We start from the raw sequence: 19,420 nt of genomic DNA, 5'->3' as shown, positions 1-19,420 counted from the left end.
TACCGATTTGTCATGAAGTGTTCAAGTTGTTCACAAAAGTTTGATCAAAGCCGTATTATTGCCCTGTACCCACGACTGGGGATTAAATAGCATACAACAACATTTATTTCTGTAGCACATTCTCATACACGTGATGGAGTTCGAAGTGCTTCACAAGAAGGACAAACTAAATTTAGATAAGACACCCTGCCCGGGATTGGTTCCTGCCTTGTGCCCTGTGTTGGCTGGGATTGGCTCCAGCAGACCCCCGTGACCCTGTGTTCAGATTCAGCAGATTGGACAATGGATGGATGGATAATAATGAATAAATTAATAAATGTGAATTTCCCCTTGGGGATTAATAAAATATCTCTCTATCTAATCCTGCCAACTATGCTATCTCTCTATTAGATAGATAGACAGAAAGAAAAGAATCTATCTATCTATCTATCTATCTATCTATCTATCTATCTATCTATCTATCTATCTATCCAATCCTGCCAACTACATTATCTCTCTATTATATAGTTTCTTTTCTATATATCTATTATATAGTGCCTTTCATCTCTATCTAATCCTGCCAACTATGCTATCTCTCTCTATTATAGTTTCTTTTCTATCTATCTAATCCTGCCAACTACGCTATATTATAGTTTCTTTTCTATCTATCATATAGTGGCTTTCATCTGTCTAATCCTGCCAACTACGCTATCTCTCTCTATTATATAGTTTCTTTATCTATCTATCTATCTATCTATCTATCTATCTATCTATCTATCTATCTATCTATCTATCAAATCCTGCCAACTACACTATCTCTCTATTATATAGTTTCTTTTCTATATATCTATCTATTATATAGTGCCTTTCATCTCTATCTATCTCTATCTATCTAATCCTGCCAACTATGCTATCTCTCTATTATAGTTTCTTTTCTATCTATCTAATCCTGCCAACTACACTATCTATTATATAGTTTCTTTTCTATATATCTATTATATAGTGCCTTTCATCTCTATCTATCTAATCCTGCCAACTATGCTATCTCTCTCTATTATAGTTTCTTTTCTATCTAATCCTGCCAACTACACTATCTCTCTATTATATAGTTTCTTTTCTATATATCTATTATATAGTGCCTTTCATATCTATCTATCTATCTATCTATCTATCTATCTATCTATCTATCTATCTATCTATCTATCTATCTAAATAGTATATAAAAAAGAATGAATAACACCCACTGACATATATACGTAATTAAGAGAAATAGAGTCCTTAAAATCTAGAACGTAGAATAGCTTTTGTTTTAAGTTTCTGAATGACAGTCAGATGATAAGGTCAGGTGGCCACGGTGACTGGGGGGTGCAGCTCTAGTTAGCCCTGGAAGAAGAAAAACAAAATCTGCTGGGGTTCAGAGGTGGTTTGCAAAAGACCACCCAGCACCCAGTGGGCATTCTGCCTAACATCGAGTCCAAGTTTTTCTTTAGTGGTTCTCTTTAGCAGCTTTGTCTTTGAGGATTTGATGCTTTAATTCAGACATCACAGGCGGCTGCACAGGACTTTGGTCAGGTAGAACACCACCAGAGAAGAAAGAAAAACTTAGAAAGCAAAGATTAATAAAGAATGCAGATTTACTGAAGAGGATGATAATCCTTTGCATATTTAATAGTGGTAATAAATTGAAGCCACAAAAAAGAAAAAGAAAAAAGTGGGGTTTTAGGAGATTCAGATGTTCCCCAGTATTAGCTGCCTGTTTCTCTATTGGTTGAGTATTCCAGAGTTTGTTGGTGTATAATAGCAGAAGGCCGCCTCAGCACTTCTTTTACACTTGGCTGTTGTCTAATGCTGCTCTGCTCATTATACTGTTTAGGGACACAGGCATTCAGAGATGTAAGAAGGAGCAGATTGAAGGCTTTATACACCATTAGTAGCAGTCAATTCTAAAAGGCACAGATAACCAGTGTAATGGCGCCAAGACTGGTGTGATGTGCTCAGATTTTCTTTTTGTAGTTAAGATTCCTGCTGCTTCATTCAGCACTAATTATAATTGATTTGATGTCTTTCATAGGTAGTCCCGTTAGGAGAGCATTACGGTAATCTAGCCAACGAAACACAAAAGCGTGAACTGATTTATCAGCACCGTGGGAAGCAACGCTACCAGGACAATGAGGTAGTATGTGTTGTTGTTCTATGTTCTTTACACACAGTGTGTATTCTAGGTAAAGAGTTGGATACGAGACTAAAGTACAGAATGTTAAAAGTGTTATCAGTCATTTACACGCTGAAAAGCAAAGAGGGGTAAGGACACAACATTTCAGCTGCACAGCCTTCATCAGGGGTGCAACTTGAAAAGAACAGAGCAGGTACCAAAAATAGGAGGTTGAGGAAGAAAGCCTGGGCAGATGAAAGGAGAAAAGGTGAGACAAGGCTGCCGTAAGAGAAGATGAAGGGAGAAATTAAAAAGTTAGACCTGGAGAAGTGTGTGATCCCAGGGTGAGAAGGAGCGGACTGATATCTTACAGGTAGAGCTGTGGTCAACTGAAAAGTGTGAAATGCCAGCTTTATTTCTGGGTGATGTTTTATGTGGTCTACAAACTGCATTGGCGAAAATGTCAATTGTTGTGTTTAGTCCTCCTGAAGTATTAGCAGAAATGAATCTGAAGCAAAACAAAGAGGGTTAAAGTTCATCTTTGGCCACATACCCCCATACACGTAGTAACTGCCCCCTGACATCACCAGACTTGTAAGAACGTAAGAAATCTGACAAATGAGAGGAGACCCTTCAGCCCATCACTATTCACAAATGTTTAGCTAAAACTGAGCAGAGAGCACTTTGTTCAAAATGTCCTGCGCTTTGCCTTTACCCTGATGTTCTTTCTGGTTTCCCCCCCAATACACCCCCCATGTAGAGGTCATTTGTGCAGCCTCCTTCTAATGGTGGACTCGTACACTTTAATGTCAACAGTGGCGAGAGCGACCCGGTGGTCCCGTGGTGGAAGTCCGGACTCCTTAGGGACTTCACTTTCAGCATCTCGTGTTCTGGGCCAGTCTGGCTTGGACAAGATGGTGGTCGTTTGAAGTCTTCTCCACTGGTGTTTGATCTTCTGGACGGTGGAATGATTGATTTCCAAGTCTTTTGAAATGCTTTGCCAGACTCTCGGCATCTTTGCCCTTCTTTCGGATGGCGTCAGGGAGCTCTTTTGATCTCGGCATGGTGATCACACACTTTTTTAACAAAGCAAACCAAACTCTGTGTCCGCGGTTTCAGTAGTGCCGGTTCACACGCAGTCCCCTCTCGTGACACTCAGATAGTTTGCACTCGATTCTGACTTGAGGTTGTGATGAATGGTGGGGTTTGTGGACTTTTCCCACGTGAGGAATTAGCACTTTTGTTAATTCAGAATACACCTTGGACACCCAAATGAACGTGCGGCCTGGCGTTTGTTATGTCACCCTTTGTATCCAGCAGGGGGCGCTAACTTAACTCCCTTGTTGGAATGAGTTCTTTTGTAATTGCGGTGTGTTACATAACCTGAAACTACTGTATATACTGTAGATATAATATAAAAAGGCGATACCCCTCCCTTAGTGATATGGCGGAGTGGTGGCTCTGAGGCTAGGGGTCTGCACTGGCAATCAGAAGGTTGCCGGTTCGAATCCCGTAAACGCCAATAGGGACTCTGCTCTGTTGGGCCCTTAACCTGCAATTGCTGAGTGCTTTGAGTAGTGAGAAAACCGCTGTATAAATGCAAAGAATTTATTATTATTATTATGGCAGTAAGAAATCACATCGGAAAAATAATATAACTTTCTTTAATGACGGTTTACGCGGAAACAGATGAGGAAGCCATGAGAAGACCTTTCGGGTAGTGGAAGCCCGATGTGTAGAGTCTGCCGTTTTTGTCACCGTGTTGGAAGGATTTTCCAGATCGGATGACGTTTTCTCCCACTTGTCCGTTGGCTTCAAAGGTGTGCCGGGCAGTGTGCCAAGGCTTTATACCCTTTCTCCATGTGCAGGCCCCCCCACTTCGGTGGATAATACAATGCCAAACAAGGCAAAGAGAGGACACAATTTCATGCTGAGTTTGACACACAGAAATAGTGCACGTTGCCCATTTGGCAGTTTGTCCGTAACTTGTCTTGTCTTAAAAAGCTTGCCCAGCAGTTCTTATACGGTGAACCCGTGTGCTAAATCTGGCTTTGTGTTAGCTGTGCATGTGAGTGGAAACAAAAGCAGATTTAACATATTTGCACAGAGCCCAATGACATATTAAAGTGACATTCTGATTACGGCCTTATCTACAGATGCTGTTTAAATGAAGGTCAGCTCTTGATCTATCCACACATATTCAGACAGAAAAGACCAACACTTCATGGGGTGCACTTACTTTTTCACATGACTGTGAGACGTTGCCCAGAAATAAGAGCTGGTATTCTGTGCTTTAGTCTCATATTCATCTTCCCATCTGGAGCACATCGTTTTATGAATTTTTAACAATAATAACCCCTAGTTCCTCATCGTCCCACTATTGTTGTATGCCAGTCAAACCCTGGTGACGGGCACAGGGTGTCAAGGTGCAGTCAATCAGGTGACACTACTGCAAATCGAGCTTTTATTCTCTCCTTCCATTTTCGTAACCTGCTTATCCAGTGCAGGGTTGTGGGGCAGCTGGAGCCTCTCTCAGCAATCATCAAGTGCAAGGCAGGACCATTCACAGGGTGACACACACACACACACACACTAGGGCCAGTCCTCCAAACGTGCAGGTCCAGCTGGCCATTTTCTCCCAGCAGGGGCCAACCCGAGATTAGTTAGACGAGGTCAGATTAGGTGACGCTTTATTTGTCCCCAAGAGAACCGGTGGAAGTCACTTCATCAGAGGACAGCCAAAGTCACGGACAGGAACACTGAGAGAACATGTGAACGTCACATCCAACTGATCACATGACTGTAGTTGACAAACCTGCTGTGACGCACAGACGTGTTTAATTTCTTTCCGCTCTTTCTGTATTTCAGTTTTGGTTAGAGCTGCCGATTGGAGGGTCTCTCTGGTCCCTTCTCATTCCAGTTGTTGCTCGAGTGCCCGTCTACCCCATGGCTCACTTTATTTCTCTGCACAGATGGTTGTAGGCTGATGCCCACACAGGATGGAGCAGATGGCAGTGTGCACACTAAATAAGATGAAGCTGACGTGGCAGGTGGTCCTCTGTAAGGCTCGGTCCATGGCTTCTGAGTAGACAGCACAGCATCAGGGCATATTTCAAGTGACCCCTGGGGGGTCTCAGCTTATAAAAGGAGAGACTTTGGAGGGGGGGGGGGCAGGATGAATGTGTGTTCATTACACAGATGACAGTGACTTTGTGCCTGCTAGTCCCTCTTTGGCACAGTGGTGCACTAGTAATGTCTAATGCCACCTTGAGAGTCAAAGCCCAGGCTCTTGATGAACGAGTACTGAAGTGTATTGAAGAGCATCACGCCATGTGTGCCACTCTTCTTGTCACTTGTGTTTGCCTGTCTGAAATGGTGTAGCAGGATCCCAAATGCCACGCTGCTCCTGGATGTGCCTCCTCGGGGATGGCATTGGTGGTAGCGGCAGTGGGCCAATATTGGATGTCTTGTTTCACTTCACTCCCTGTGCTCACAGCTAAGCCTCACAGTGCCAAGTGATGGTGACATGCGTGGGCACAGCTAAACACGGCCAGGAACACTGAGCTGCTTTGCAACTTTGGACTGGTGTTCTGAACGTGTGAGGCTTGAGCCCACCATGCCAGGCCTCCGGTATTGTAGAGAATGACAGCAGAGGTGGGTTTGGTCACATTTAGCCATGCAGCGGGGCCTGATGCCAAGTGTCATCACGCCAGCTGCCCTTATTCTTGCTTAATCACTCTAATCTGTTGCTGTGTGGCCTTTCTGAGTTGGGGTGGTGGCTGGGACTTCTTTGTCACACTTTTCATGTCCCATCTGTGTTTCTGCCCTTCAGAGGTGCGCTGGTCAGCAGAGCTTCATGGGGTGGGTGTGCTTGATATTTTAAGGGGCTGCCCAGCTGAGTGTTGTGATAGAAACCCGCTAGATGCGATGAGACGTGAAAGTGAGGGGGTGCCTCTGGTCCATTTCTTCAGCTGATTCCTTGTATTTGTCTGCCTCTCAGTGGAAACGAGAGCAGGAATTTGATTTACAGTTACTAGAGCGGGTGGTCCAGGGAGACGAGCAGAGCAAACAGCACAGGGACGATGGGCTGCTGGCAGTTCACTTCCCACCCTCGAAGGAGGCCGACTTGGAACCTCAGGAATACGACCTGGACATCAGCAGAGAGGTAAGGAGACCCGAGTCCATTTCATGTTGTCTTGTCTTGTGCTGCCCGTGTGTCAGTCCTTGTTTTCACTGTCATTGGGCGTCCCACCATCAGCCATACCACCTGCACCTCTGATCAGGTCACCCACCTGTTTGGGCCTGGCCAGGACTTGAATGGGAGACTATCTAGGAAAAGTTTGGGTTGGTGATGCCAGCAGGGGGCACTTAACCTGTGGTCTGAAAGTGGATCCCAGTGCTGTGACGTGGACATCCTTCAGATGAGACATAAAACCGAGGTCCTGACCCTCTGTGGTCTTTAAAGGTCACTGGGCATCCCTTGTAAAGAGTAGGGGGTATGCCAGTGTCCTGGCTACATTGCTCACCATGGCCTGGTCATTCTGATCCCCTAATTAACCCTTTGTCTCTCTCTCTGTCTCTCTCCCCTTCACCACCTAACACCTCACGCGTCGCGAGCGTGTGGGCACAAAAATGGCTGCCGTCACATCGTCAAGGTGAACACCATACATGGGTGGTGATTGAAGTGGCCCTCCACTCACCGTGTGAAGCCCTCAGAGGGTCTTGAAAGGCGCTGTACAAATACAATGTCGCCGTCGTCATCTTCTTCAAACACCCGATGCTAAATGGCGAGCCCTCCACTCATGTCAGGGACTTGTCTGTGTATTTCATCTGCCGGTTTAAATGGTAGAACGTCGCTGCTTTTTCGCTACGGAAATTACTTTGATTTTTTAATTTTTTTAAAATTATTTTTCAGTTGGAAGTGTGGACACTAGGGGTCTCTGTTGCCCCGTTGAACCCACCAGACAGACGTCCCGGACACGCGTGTAAAAGCACAAGAAGATTCTTCAATAAAGTGCACAAAGCACCGCACACTCCACAATCCTCAATTAATACAACAATAATCACACTCCTCCACCTCCGGCTCGCTCTGTTGGGGTTTCCCATAGTCCTTTTAAAGTCTCTGACCCGGAAGTATTCCGTCTCCGGGTCAAATGCCTTCTTCAGGTGTCCTAGAAGTACTGCGGGTTTCCGTCCCCGTGACTCCTAAGTACTTCTGGGTTAACGTCACCCTAATAGTCCCCGGGTTCTTGGTGAGCTCCCCCTGGTGGCACCCAACAGGGCTGAAGAACCGGACTCCATGTCCCATGCTGCCCTGTGGGAATCCGGGGGACCATTTCCGTCCAGGGGAGCTGCCCCCATCTAGCGTCCCGGGGGTTGTAGTGTCCTAAAAAGGCTCTATCTCTTAGTTGAGGGACGTCCCAGCCAGACTGAAATGCCGGCCGTCCAGCACAGAAGTTATTTCTTCACAGTCTTTGTATATACGGTGTGAGGGATGGCCAGCCAATACCCCCAGGCCGCTAGATGGAGCCCTCCCTGTAGCATGGAAGTGCCCCGAAGACCAGCAGGGAATTATGGACAATGGAGTTTTTATTCCCAACCCTGCTGGACACCGTGGGGCCCACCAGAGGACGCTGCAGGGAGGCTCAAGGACTCTTACGTGCCCTATAACCCAGAAGTGCGTCATGATCACATGACAAGAAGAAACGACGTGCTTCCAGGTTGAGGAAAAGGACTTTTACCCTGATCCGGAAGTCATAAGGACTTGTGGATTGCTGGACAGGAACACCTCCGGGTCAGGAGGTATAAAAGGACTGTGGGGAAGCCCAGACACTGAGCTGAGCTGGGAGGAAGTGTGGCAACACGTCTGGGAGTGTGGAGGATTGGTTGTTTATTGTAATAGTTATTGATTTATTAAGTATTGTGGAGAGGAGGGGGCTTTGTGCACTTATTTATAATAAATATTCATCTTTGGACTTTTATCTGGTGTCTGACGTCTGGTCTGAGGGTTCAAGGGGTCACGGAGACCTTAATCTGTCACAACGGTGCTATGTAAAAGTCTGGGCCCCCCTCAGAGGTTGCGTGATAATTTGCTCTTTCTTCATACGTGTGACGATCACAGCAATAGGGCACTTTCTTAACTAGAGAAATGTCGACAAGGGGACGATGTTTATCAGACCAAAATCCTTCATGTAGCATTACTGAGTTGTGTGAAATCAAGTAAAATGTTAAAAAATAGGATGTGCAAAAGTTTAGTTTAATTGCATTAATTTGAAGACCCCCCCTAGTTCTTTAATGCCGTCAGGGTGCAGCACAGAATTACGTTGATGAGCTCATTGGACCTTAAACTACAAAGATGTGAAAACGGTTATTTAACAGAGGTGGCTGCTGCTTGTGCTTGTCCTTGGTTCTCTCTTAGAGAGCAGCAACATGGGAACTTCTAAAGAACTCTCTCCACTGACCTAAAAACGAGTAGGTGAAGGGCACAGGACACAATCACAAAGGATTGGACCGTCGGCCTCCACAGTCAGAAATGCCTTCAGGAAACAGAAAAGATGTGGTAGGCCAAGAAAAATATCTGACAGGCACAGCCGAAGGCAAACCAGAGAGGACCTCCAGAGAGCTACAAGAACATCTGGCTGCTGACGGGGTCCTTGTACGTCGTTCCACAGTCCAGCGCACTTTGCACCAGGTGAGGCTCAAAAAGCCTTTTCTGAGTCCTCACCACAAGAAGAGTCACATGAGGTGAGCAGAAGCACATCTGGAGCAGCCAGAAACATTTTGGGTGGAATCTTGTGGACAGAGGAGACTAAGGTCGAGTTATGTGGTCACTAAGAGGCACTAAGCACGGCGAAGACAACACCCAGCATTCTAGGAGAAAAACTTGCGGCCTACTGTCAAATTGGGTGGAGGGTCCATCATGTAATGGGGCCGTGTGGCTAGCACAGGTACTGGAAACCTTGTTCAAGTTGAGGGCCACATGAATTCCTCCCAGTAATGACAAGAATGTTCGAGAGTCCGTCACAAAGTTGAAGTTACGCCAGGGTCGGATGATCCAAAAGCACCGCTCAAATTCCTGCAGAGGCCCAAGTCCAATGTTCTAGAACGTCATTGAGGATGTCAGTCTGGAGTGATTTGAAGCTGGCTGTCCACCCTTGAAAGTCATCAGACCGGACTGAACTGGAGGCATTTGTTATGGAAGAAGGGTCCAGAATTCAGGGGCTTGTCAGTGGCTACAGGGGGGAGACGCCTGCAGGCGGTGATTTCAGCAACTAAATACTGATGATGGGTTTATACCCTCAGGGTGCCCAGATTTATGCACCTGCCGATTTTTGTTTATGTGCACATTAAATTGGTTCTGTTGATTGATCCAATAAAAGAATATTTCCATCCATCCATTATCCAACCCGCTACATCCTAACTACAGGGTCACGGGGGTCTGCTGGAGCCAATCCCAGCCAACACAGGGTGCAAGGCAGGAAACAAACCCTGGGCAGGGCACCAGCCCACCACAGAGCACACACACACACACAGGACAATTTAGGATCGCCAATCCACCTAACCTGCATGTCTTTGGAATATGGGAGGAATCCGGAGTATCTGGAGTACCCCGAAACTCCACGCAGGGAGGACCTGGGAAGCGAACCCAGACAGGTCTCCTAACTGCGAGGCAGCAGCGCTACCCACTGTGCCACCGTGCTGCCCATAAGAGAATATTTCATTACTGAAATGTTGCTGTTTCCATAAGGGTATGAAATATATGAAAATGAAGTGTCTGCCTCAAAAGCTCAGCACGTTACAAATCGAGACGTTTATCAGGGGTGCCCAAACTTTTACACAGCACTGCGTTCATTTGCCACATGAAGCTGTGTGGCAAAGTGATGACATTAAAAAAGAAATTCCTGGCCTGGTTTTTAGAATGGAGGCGAGCGCGAACGACATGGAATCTTAAACTGTTCGTGTTCAGGGTGCCGTTGTGCTTTAAGCAAAATGATTTCTTTTTTAAAATGGGGCGAGGGCCTCAAGGTGGGGGGGTCTGATAGAGAAGTCGCGCTGGCCTGTGGAGACGACACGCGCCCTGTCGCTTCTCCAGTGCCCAAGGCCCAAGTGTGATGTGAACTCCAAGTCCTCACTCCGATTGTCTTCCCTTATAAAGTGAAATCCGTTCATACAAACCGATGAGACACAAAAGTCGCTTGTCATCTGCGATGTCTCCATTTTGGGCTTACACTCCACGTCCTCGCTACGCGTTTTAAGTGACGAGGTATTCTCGACATTTTGTTGTATTTCCTGCTGACCCCGTGTGGCTCAACGCTCCGTCTGCACATTACAACGGAGTCTGTGGCGCCGTGGACCCCTTTGTTTGTTACGCAGACCCCTCACTTTTGTCCCATTTGGTGATGTTGTGGCCTTGTGCTAAAATCATTGAAATTTCCTCAAAACTCGATACTCCAGAAGGACAGTTTTAGAAATGTTCTTAAAAATAATAAACTCGGGTATCTCATCGACGTCAGCATTCCGAGCTTTGGCTTCGGCTCCAATTCCCAGGCGTCCCATTTTTTTTGTGTTTCTAGCGACACTCTGGGCACTTTGGACACTTGCAGGTTTTTGAACCCTTGGCTGCTGCTGTCATTAAAGCGTGTGTACATCCGCACCTCGCTCGCTCTTGAATGTCACCTCGGTACGTGACTGTCGAGGGTGTATGGCAGCTGCAGCCATCCCAGACCCCCACAGTGTCGTGAAACAGTCTATCTGTGCCAGGAGAAGCCAGTAAAAGGTCTGCCCGCCTCCTCTGTGTCTGATGTTTGTCCGCCTTGTCTCTTTGTGTCATGTCTTCTATGTTTGTGTAATCCTTGTGTTTAGTAATAAATTGTTTTGGGCCAGGACTGCAAGTCTAATGACCGGAGATCTCATCCTACAGGGAAAAGTAAGGAACACCAAGTGGGAGCCTCCCCAAATGACTGATCTAATTAGCGGCATTGACGAGTTCATTCTGGGCATCACATCTTGGAGGAGTCCTGCAGGCACCTCTCGTCACCTGTGCTCTGCCATGCCACCAAGGTGGTGGCAGCATCAGGTCTGAGGAACAGCTGAACGGTGCAAAGTCCAGAGACGTTCATAATGCTCAGAGCGCTCTGGACGGCGGACTCGACCGAAAGATTCACAAAGCAAAGACGACTCAGGAGTGTCTTGGGGACAACTCTGCGAATGTCCTCGAGTTAGCCGTCCACTGATGGTCTCTATCCAAGCCAAAAGATCTTTAGAGGACCTGCAGAGAAGAATGGCAGAGAATCCCCAAATCTGGGTGTCGCATCAGACCCAAGGGGGTGCTCTGGGCTGGAATGGCTGCCGTGTCCCAAGTACCGAGTGAAGGATCTGGACACTTGTGTCACTGTGACAGTTCAAAAATGTCATTCTGGAGTACTGAGTGTTTGAGGGGGAAACACAACAAAACAATAAAAAGCAAAGGTGTCTGCAGACTATCTAAAGGTGCTTGCTACGAATTTAAGTACGATTGGCACTTGCACCTCCTAACAGCTTACGCAGCGGGCATAGACCACTACTGTACATTAGGCGGATAACGTATTCATAAACACCGCATATCGGTCACAAAGTCACCAAAGCCCCCAGAAACAAAGGCGTGAGCCATTAGGCAGGCAGAAACAAAACTGCTTGAGAAGCTGACCCCCTTGTGCCAGTTGTTGTTCTGCTTTGAGAAGACTGGCACCATGATGTCACCTGCACATTCACAGGCGCCATGCTTTGTTTGGCAGTGTTGCCACTTGCTGATTTTATTTATTTATTTTTTTTAGCAGTTATTAATATTTGAATGGGAATGCCCGTCCATGACCAGTTAGTAGGAGGCCTGCAGCACCACGATGGTGCCCGCTTGCTAATAGTAGAGCACTAGCCACGTGAGTGGCATCATCATGCAGCTGGTTAAGTTCTGAATGGCAAAGGTCTCCATTGAGCTGCACCCCAATTCTGATTGTCCTCAACGTCATTTACAGGCTGTGTGTACTCATGTGTGCCACCTGCAGGCCGACGCGGCAAATGACGACCACAGTTGCCCTGATATTGAACCTTCATCAACGACCTCAACATCTCATGGGACGAGGTCGAAAAATCTTAAATCGCATTCGATGGAGAGCCCTCATTACCCAATACGCCACTTAGCGAGGGTGGGGAAGAAGCAGATACTGTGCCCGTTGTTAATAGTGAGCCCCCCCTCCCTGTTGTCCTTGTCCTCACAGCGTTGAGCCCCCTTGTCTCGTATTCTTTCAAGCTGCTCCTCTTTTTGTGCTCGTCGTGTGCCTCGTACTTCCTGTGCTGCTCATTTTGTGTTTGTCTCGTCATTTTGGTTTCTTATGTGGCCAGCAGCACAATAAAGATGGAGGGGGACACAGAGACCAGAACGGCCCCACAGGACTTGAATACTCGGCATCAGGTGTAGATTTCTGTTTCACTTGGCATCCTGTGTAATGGATGGCAACAAATCTATAAGGACTTGTGACCAACATTGCTAAATGACACTTGGTGGCAGCAAAGGCCACCCACTCCTCAGATTATGGCCACAAAACATTGTTTGGTCTACAGCTGCATGTGTGCCCATTCTGGACTCCGGTGTGCCCTCTCTGTCCAGGCATGAGGCCACATTGAGCCCCCCCCAAGCGGTTTAATTTCATAGGTGTGGGCAACACAATTGTGCATCGATTTTCAAAAATAATTTGGGACGTATCACTTCAGTGGGTCACTGCCCCCTATCCTGGTGCAGGGGTCGTGGACTGCCGCTGGTGGGTTGCAAGTTGCTGTTGTTTAAAATGGTGGGTCCTACTCGATTCACCAAGTGGGGGGGGGCGGCCCACTGATCGAAATGAATTCATCAAGGGGGTCCCAAGCCAACTGTCCCAACCAAAACCTTTGGTAGATCGCGAGTTGCTGTTGTGCACAATTCCCCAAAGGGACTCTGGGGGGATTTGGTGCCACCCACTGATCATACTCAACTCATCAAGGGGGTCCCAACCAAGAGTCGCAGAGACTTAAGTAAGAAAAAGGGGGTCACAACCCCATTAAGATACAAGAATAAGAATAAAGGTGCCATTTAGTGCCCCGCCAGGCTTCTGCCCAGTTCTGTCTTAACAGCTGTGCTCTCTGTTGCCCCCTAGCTGTCCAAACCCGAGAAGGTCCTTATTCCCGAGCGCTACGTGGACTTGGAGCCAGAAGAGCCTTTGAGTCGGGAGGAGAGAGAGGAGCGCCGTCGCAAAGTGCAGCGAATTAAAAGCATTCTCGCCAAATCGAGGTAAGCCAGCGATGAAGAGGACATCCATCTGGTCAGTGGCACCCCAGCCGTGGCAGCTGGACTGGGCACTTGACCCCCCCGAATGCTGCTGCTGCTGACCACGCTTTATTTACCCTTTGACCCTTCCCAGTGTGCAGAATGTGCAGCCGGCGGCCCCCCTGGATAAGCGGATTTCGGTGGACCTGGACACGGCGCTGCAGGAGCAGGAGCGGATCATCACCATGTCGTACGCTTTGGCCTCGGAGGCCTCGATGAAGAGTAAGCAGGTGGCGGGTGAGTTTTTTATATATAGCGCCTTTGAACCTGACATGGCAGCAGGAAGGCCGGGACGGAGCCAGCAGGCCGAGCCCATCGTCGTAGCGAGAGGGGGCTTCCTGTTCCTCTTGTAACCCACCTGCCTGTCGCTTTGTGATCCTTGCAGCTCAGCAGCAGGCGTCCCAATCCAACTCCGTCTCTCCTTCTGTTGCGCCCCTGAGCAACGGATTTCACTACACGTTTGTCTAGTATGAAAAAAGTAAGGACTAACTGATTATTTAACACACTTAATTTGCTTCCAGCTTTGCTAATTGTTCTAACATCACGTTTGCACTTAACAATTCACAGCAGTCGGTTTATTAGACAATTGTAATTTTAAAAAGTCTCATCTCGGAGCGTAATGTAAGCAAATGATTTCCTCCCATTATTGTCATCAACATGTGCAGCCCAGCCTGCCTGCGCCGCGCGGTGCGAATTGTGTGCAAATTGCTTTCCTAATTGTGCCTCTGCTGGGAAGGGGGGTGCAGACGGGTGGGGGGGGTTAGGGGGGTCTTTTGTATTCTCTCTCTCTCTGTGTCGCTCGCTCGCCCGCCCGCCTGCTCCATCGCCTTCTCTCCCTGCGTCTGCTTGTGACTCGCTTGGCCGCTTTGACCCTCGGTGGACGGCTGGCTGGCTGGCTGGTTGGTCTCCGCTCTTCTCTCGCTGTCGCAATGAGGTGTGCTGCCTTTCATTCTCTCCTCTGCTCCATGTCTGACTACGCTGCCTCTGAAAAGGATTTGGGGGGCACTGGGGGGACTCCTGGAAACGCAAACAAAAAAGTGGTACTGGGCACCCGTCACTCTGGAATGTTCTCCCCGTTAGAAAAAGGGTTGTGACAGAAACGGGCCATTCAGTCATCACATGCACTTTATTAATGGAAAATAGCAACGGGTCACACTCTCGAATGTCCCTAAAGTCCACCTGCCCACCACATTACCTGGCGACACGTTTGTCTGGGCACAGAGCTGTGCTGCGTAACTCCAGAGTGACCCCATATGAGAGAGCGCGTGCTCGGATGGACTTGACACCACAAAGTGAGTTTGCTGATGAACCTCTCATTGTAAACAATAAGCTGCACCCCAGGATGAGGTGACAGAAGGACCCCTGTATGTGTGCGTCCTCGGACGGACTGGCACCCCACGACACTTAAGTGCATGATGGGGGAGTTCCGCAGCAGGTTTTCTCAGTAGACCACCCACACTAATGTTTAGCATTAAGGTGACATGCAGCCATGTGAAAAAGTAAGTGCACCCCGTGGAATCAGCTGACTCTGAACAGGCAAACATTCGATCTTCTTACAAGCAGGGCCTACAGGTAAAGGTGACCGCTACTTGATCAAATGGCACATCAAACTGACATGGGGTCTTCTGTATCAAACTGACATGGGGTCTTCATTCTCAATCAAATGCAGATTTGTCACCTGAAAAAAAAAAATAAGTCCACCCCTCCATTTATCAGCACTTCAGATCCATCAGATTAGAATCAGGTGTTCCAGACGAGGTGCCAGTGATCAGGACCCCCCTTAGGGAGTCTGCAGGAGGACCTGGCAGTCTTATTTAAGGTGCAGATATCGAGAGTCTGGGGTTCATTTTGCTATTGGGGTGTGTGATGCCATCATGCCAAGATCAAAAGAGCTCTCCAGGACCGTCAGGAAGAAGGTTGTGGATGCCAAGGAGTCTGCCAAGGGACTTCAAATCACTTGAAATCTGTGCCACTCGTAGTGGAGGGATAGTCAAGTGACTGCCGATTTGTTCAGGACTGGCCGGCTTGGCAATTTCAGCCCAAGAGGTGACCACATGATATGAAAAGAAGTCGCCAAGAACACCAAAATTTCACGTTGGGATCTGCAGGTAACTCTTGCGACAGTTGGTGTCAAAGTACAGACATCTGCAAGCAGAAGGGGATTTGCACAAATATGACCAGCATGCCAGGTGTGCCAGGGAAAGCCTTTGCTGTTCAAAAAAACAAAACTTCGGAGCAAGACTAGAGTTTGTCATTGAAGATCTAAGGCAAAGAGCCGGCCATCTGGACAGGTAACAGCAGACATGCCTGGCAGCATTTCAGGAGAAGAACCTCATGCCAAGTGTGACGCTTGATGGTGGAGGTGTTCTGGTCAGGGCCCGGGCAGCTTGCAGTCATCAAGTCCTCCATGAATTCTGTAGCCTGGCAAAGTACGTGTGAGGAGAATGTGAGGCCAACTGTCCTAAACTTGAGGATGAGCTGGAAATGGACCTTTCAGCACTAAAATGATCTGAAGCACACCAGCAGGTCCACCAAGGGAAGGCTCAAAAAGAAGACATGGACGGGTTGTGGACTCATCGAGGAAACCGGCAGATATGTACGAAAACCTACAGACATCTTGAAACTGAAAGAATTGTGTGTGGAGCACTGGTCCAAAATGTCACCGAGTTGATGTTGGAAACTGCAAAACGCCTACAAGAAGTCATTTCTGCTAAAGGGGGTACAAAGCCAGCTTCTGAGGCCAAGGGTGGACTTGCGTTTTCCCCCAGTGGACCATTACATATACACCACCTGTGCTAGCCATCTAAGACGGGTTGACATCAAATGTAATCCACGTAGACCTCGGCCTGTATTAGTGTCAATTGGAATTCATTTTGTAGTGCAAGTAGCAATAAAGTGCATTTCATTTTTCATTCCAACAGATGGTGCATCACAAGCATTTGTAGTAATAAAATTCATTAGTTCAGATGTTTGTGATGCGGAACTTGTTGAATTGTCAGACATAGCATCTGGACAGACACACGGACGCACAGACATTTATCTCTTCACTAGCTATGTTACTTTTCCTAAGATGGCATGTAATGTAATAGCTTTTGTCATTCCCACAGATGGCACATCACAAACATTGGCACTGCTTTTGAAATCTAAGTGGTCAATGTAGGCCGCAGGGTTAATGTTTGCAGTGCACCTTGTAGTGCATTTTATTACCGAAGATGTTTGTGAGGCGCCATGTGCTGGAATGATGAATGCAATGCATTTTATTAAAGGTGTTTGTGAGGTGCCATCTGTTGGAATGGTGAATGCAATGCATTTTATTAAAGGTGTTTGTGAGGTGCCATCTGTTGGAATGACGAATGCAATGCATTTTATTACTAAAGATGTTTGTGAGGTGCCATCTGCTGGAATGACGAATGCAAGGCATTTTATTAAAGGTGTTTGTGAGGTGCCATCTGTTGGAATGGTGAATGCAATGCATTTTATTAAAGATGTTTGTGAGGTGCCATCTGTTGGAATGACAAATGCAATGCATTTTATTACTAAAGATGTTTGTGAGGTGCCATCTGCTGGAATGATGAATGCAATGCATTTTATTAAAGGTGTTTGTGAGGTGCCATCGGTTGGGATGACACGCAATGCATTTTATTAAAGGTGTTTGTGAGGTGCCATCTGTTGGAATGATGAATGCAATGCATTTTATTAAAGGTGTTTGTGAGGTGCCATCTGTTGGAATGATGAATGCAATGCATTTTATTAAAGGTGTTTGTGAGGTGCCATCTGTTGGAATGACGAATGCAATGCATTTTATTACTAAAGATGTTTGTGAGGTGCCATCTGCTGGAATGATGAATGCAAGGCATTTTATTAAAGGTGTTTGTGAGGTGCCATCTGTTGGAATGATGAATGCATTTTATTAAAGGTGTTTGTGAGGTGCCATCTGTTGGAATGATGAATGCAATGCATTTTATTAAAGGTGTTTGTGAGGTGCCATCTGCTGGAATGACGAATGCAAGGCATTTTATTAAAGGTGTTTGTGAGGTGCCATCTGTTGGAATGGTGAATGCAATGCATTTTATTAAAGATGTTTGTGAGGTGCCATCTGTTGGAATGATGAATGCAATGCATTTTATTAAAGGTGTTTGTGAGGTGCCATCTGTTGGAATGATGAATGCAATGCATTTTATTACTAAAGATGTTTGTGAAGTGCCATCTGCTGGAATGACGAATGCAATGCATTTTATTAAAGGTGTTTGTGAGGTGCCATCTGTTGGAATGGTGAATGCAATGCATTTTATTACTAAAGATGTTTGTGAGGTGCCATCTGCTGGAATGATGAATGCAAGGCATTTTATTAAAGGTGTTTGTGAGGTGCCATCAGTTGGGATGACACGCAGTGCATTTACTAAAAATGTTTGATGCGTCATCTGTTGGAGTGATAGACATAACCACTAGATGGGCACACAGAGACTTATTCTTTAATTAAGGTGGGTTCATATTTTTATTGAATAAATGATCACTTGTGTGTTACACTTTTGTCTGTAGGTGATGCGTCAGATGCGCTGAAAGTGTCCACAGAGTCCATGGGGTGTACTTACTTGTTCACAGGACTGTAGTTCCCCACATACCCATTTGTGCTCACTTGCAGTTTGTGGTCCTGGCTCGGTAAGGTGTGAGTAGGCCTGAGTAGGACTCTGCCAGCGCACTCTGCCATTTCAAGCCCCTGGAGCAGGTGTGCCCCTCACTCTTCCTGTCCGCACCCAACATGATTTCGGCCATTTTGCTCCTAACGGGGCCCTTGCCCGGTGCCCCCACTCTGCCCAGACTGCTTGTTTGTGTTTCCAGCCCCCGTTCTTTGCTACCATTTTTCTTTTTCCTTGAAGGTCATCCGTTATTGGAAAAGTGACAGCCCTACAGCCTGTAGGCCACCAGTCGCCTCTGCCCAGTTTATAGCGCCTTTGTCTCTCCGAGTGTTTGCTAAATTGAGTTTCTTCTTCTCTGTGTCATTTAGCCAAAGCAGTAAGTGAGCAGTGAGGTGCGGGTGACGCTCGCCTATGGAAGACGCTGGCGTGGAGCCCCCCCATGCAGCCCCCGTGGAGTGTGGACGGAAGGTGGCAGCTGCAGGCGCTACAAGATGGCGTGTGTGACGTGTGTGTGTGTGTGTGGCGTGTTTGATTTGAAGGGCTGAGCGAAGTGCATGTCTGAATCGGTGTGTGCATTGAATTGCAGACCCCCCCCTTTTAGGCCCACCTGTATAGCGCTGTACAGAAACTCAATGAGTTATTTTTATCTGAAGCTGCACTGCCATTTCAAATTTCTTTGTAGTTTGCCAAATGGATTTTATTTTTGCTGATATTAACAATGGGGGAGGGGAAAAAAAAAAACACACCTGAATATTAGGTGAGGAGAATATAAAAAAAAAAAAGAAATACAAATGGACTTTTACTTTATGTAAATATTAAAAATATTAACGAGTGGCTTTATTTCCATGTCTGTCTGTTTATTGTGTGCACATTTTGAAGTTCTGTTGGCGAATCAGGATGCCACACAGTCAGATAAACGCGCTGTCACTTGTGACACGCCATCCAAACCCATGGCAGCGCCAGGCTGTGAGAGGACAACGGGTGCCATCAAGACGCAAGTGAGTGCCTTTATATTGCATTTCATACGATTGGCCACGTGGATGGGCCGTGGAAAGGCTGTGCCACTGTCAGTGCCACGATGAGGCCCGGCTGGCACAAATCGTTTGTATTCGGCTTGTGATAAAGAATGGTGTGTTTGATTGTAGCGCCCGAGATGCCCGTCTGCTTGTTCTTTGTTAGCAGAGGTGCCCTGGGGTGTCTGGGGGTCTAGCAGCTTTGGGGAGTCGGGGAGCTCATGGTGCTGTGTGGTGGGGGGGGTACAGAGCCCGGGAGACAAAGGCTTAGGGACATGGTGATGATGTTAGAAGTCGAGTTCTC

The 19,420-nt window shown here is 47.0% G+C and overlaps 2 protein-coding genes across 7 annotated transcripts in view; both read left to right on the top strand.

The window, feature by feature from the left end:
* The window catches only part of plekha7b (pleckstrin homology domain containing, family A member 7b), a 377,482-nt gene extending 358,539 nt beyond the window's left edge, over positions 1-18,943 (top strand). For all 6 annotated transcript variants that reach the window (XM_051923402.1, XM_051923401.1, XM_051923403.1 and 3 more), the window contains 4 exons: positions 6,132-6,296; positions 13,297-13,430; positions 13,561-13,703; positions 18,472-18,943. In XM_051923402.1, the coding sequence (XP_051779362.1) occupies positions 6,132-6,296; positions 13,297-13,430; positions 13,561-13,703; positions 18,472-18,494 (465 nt within the window). In that variant the 3' untranslated portion in view covers positions 18,495-18,943. The remainder of the gene's footprint in view (positions 1-6,131; positions 6,297-13,296; positions 13,431-13,560; positions 13,704-18,471) is intronic.
* LOC127526761 (uncharacterized) lies at positions 13,951-18,465 on the top strand. The gene is made up of 3 exons (XM_051923503.1): positions 13,951-15,678; positions 15,714-17,073; positions 17,394-18,465. The coding sequence occupies exons 2-3, from the start codon at positions 16,639-16,641 to the stop codon at positions 17,877-17,879; spliced, it is 921 nt and encodes a 306-aa protein (XP_051779463.1). The 5' UTR covers positions 13,951-15,678; positions 15,714-16,638; the 3' UTR covers positions 17,880-18,465.
* Positions 18,944-19,420: the final 477 nt, after the last annotated feature.

The sequence above is a fragment of the Erpetoichthys calabaricus genome, chromosome 2, assembly GCF_900747795.2.
Source record: "Erpetoichthys calabaricus chromosome 2, fErpCal1.3, whole genome shotgun sequence".
Taxonomy (NCBI): Eukaryota; Metazoa; Chordata; class Cladistia; order Polypteriformes; family Polypteridae; genus Erpetoichthys; species Erpetoichthys calabaricus.
Note: the sequence above shows the minus strand (reverse complement) of the source record. Positions and strands in the feature narration are given on the sequence as shown.

Bases quoted from the DNA above. Each gene is read 5' to 3' on its own strand.
- LOC127526761 (XM_051923503.1), top strand. From the start codon at position 16,639: ATGTTTGCAGTGCACCTTGTAGTGCATTTTATTACCGAAGATGTTTGT. The intron at 17,074-17,393 runs GTGCCATCGGTT...GGTGTTTGTGAG, and splicing joins TTATTAAAGGTGTTTGTGAG to GTGCCATCTGTTGGAATGAT.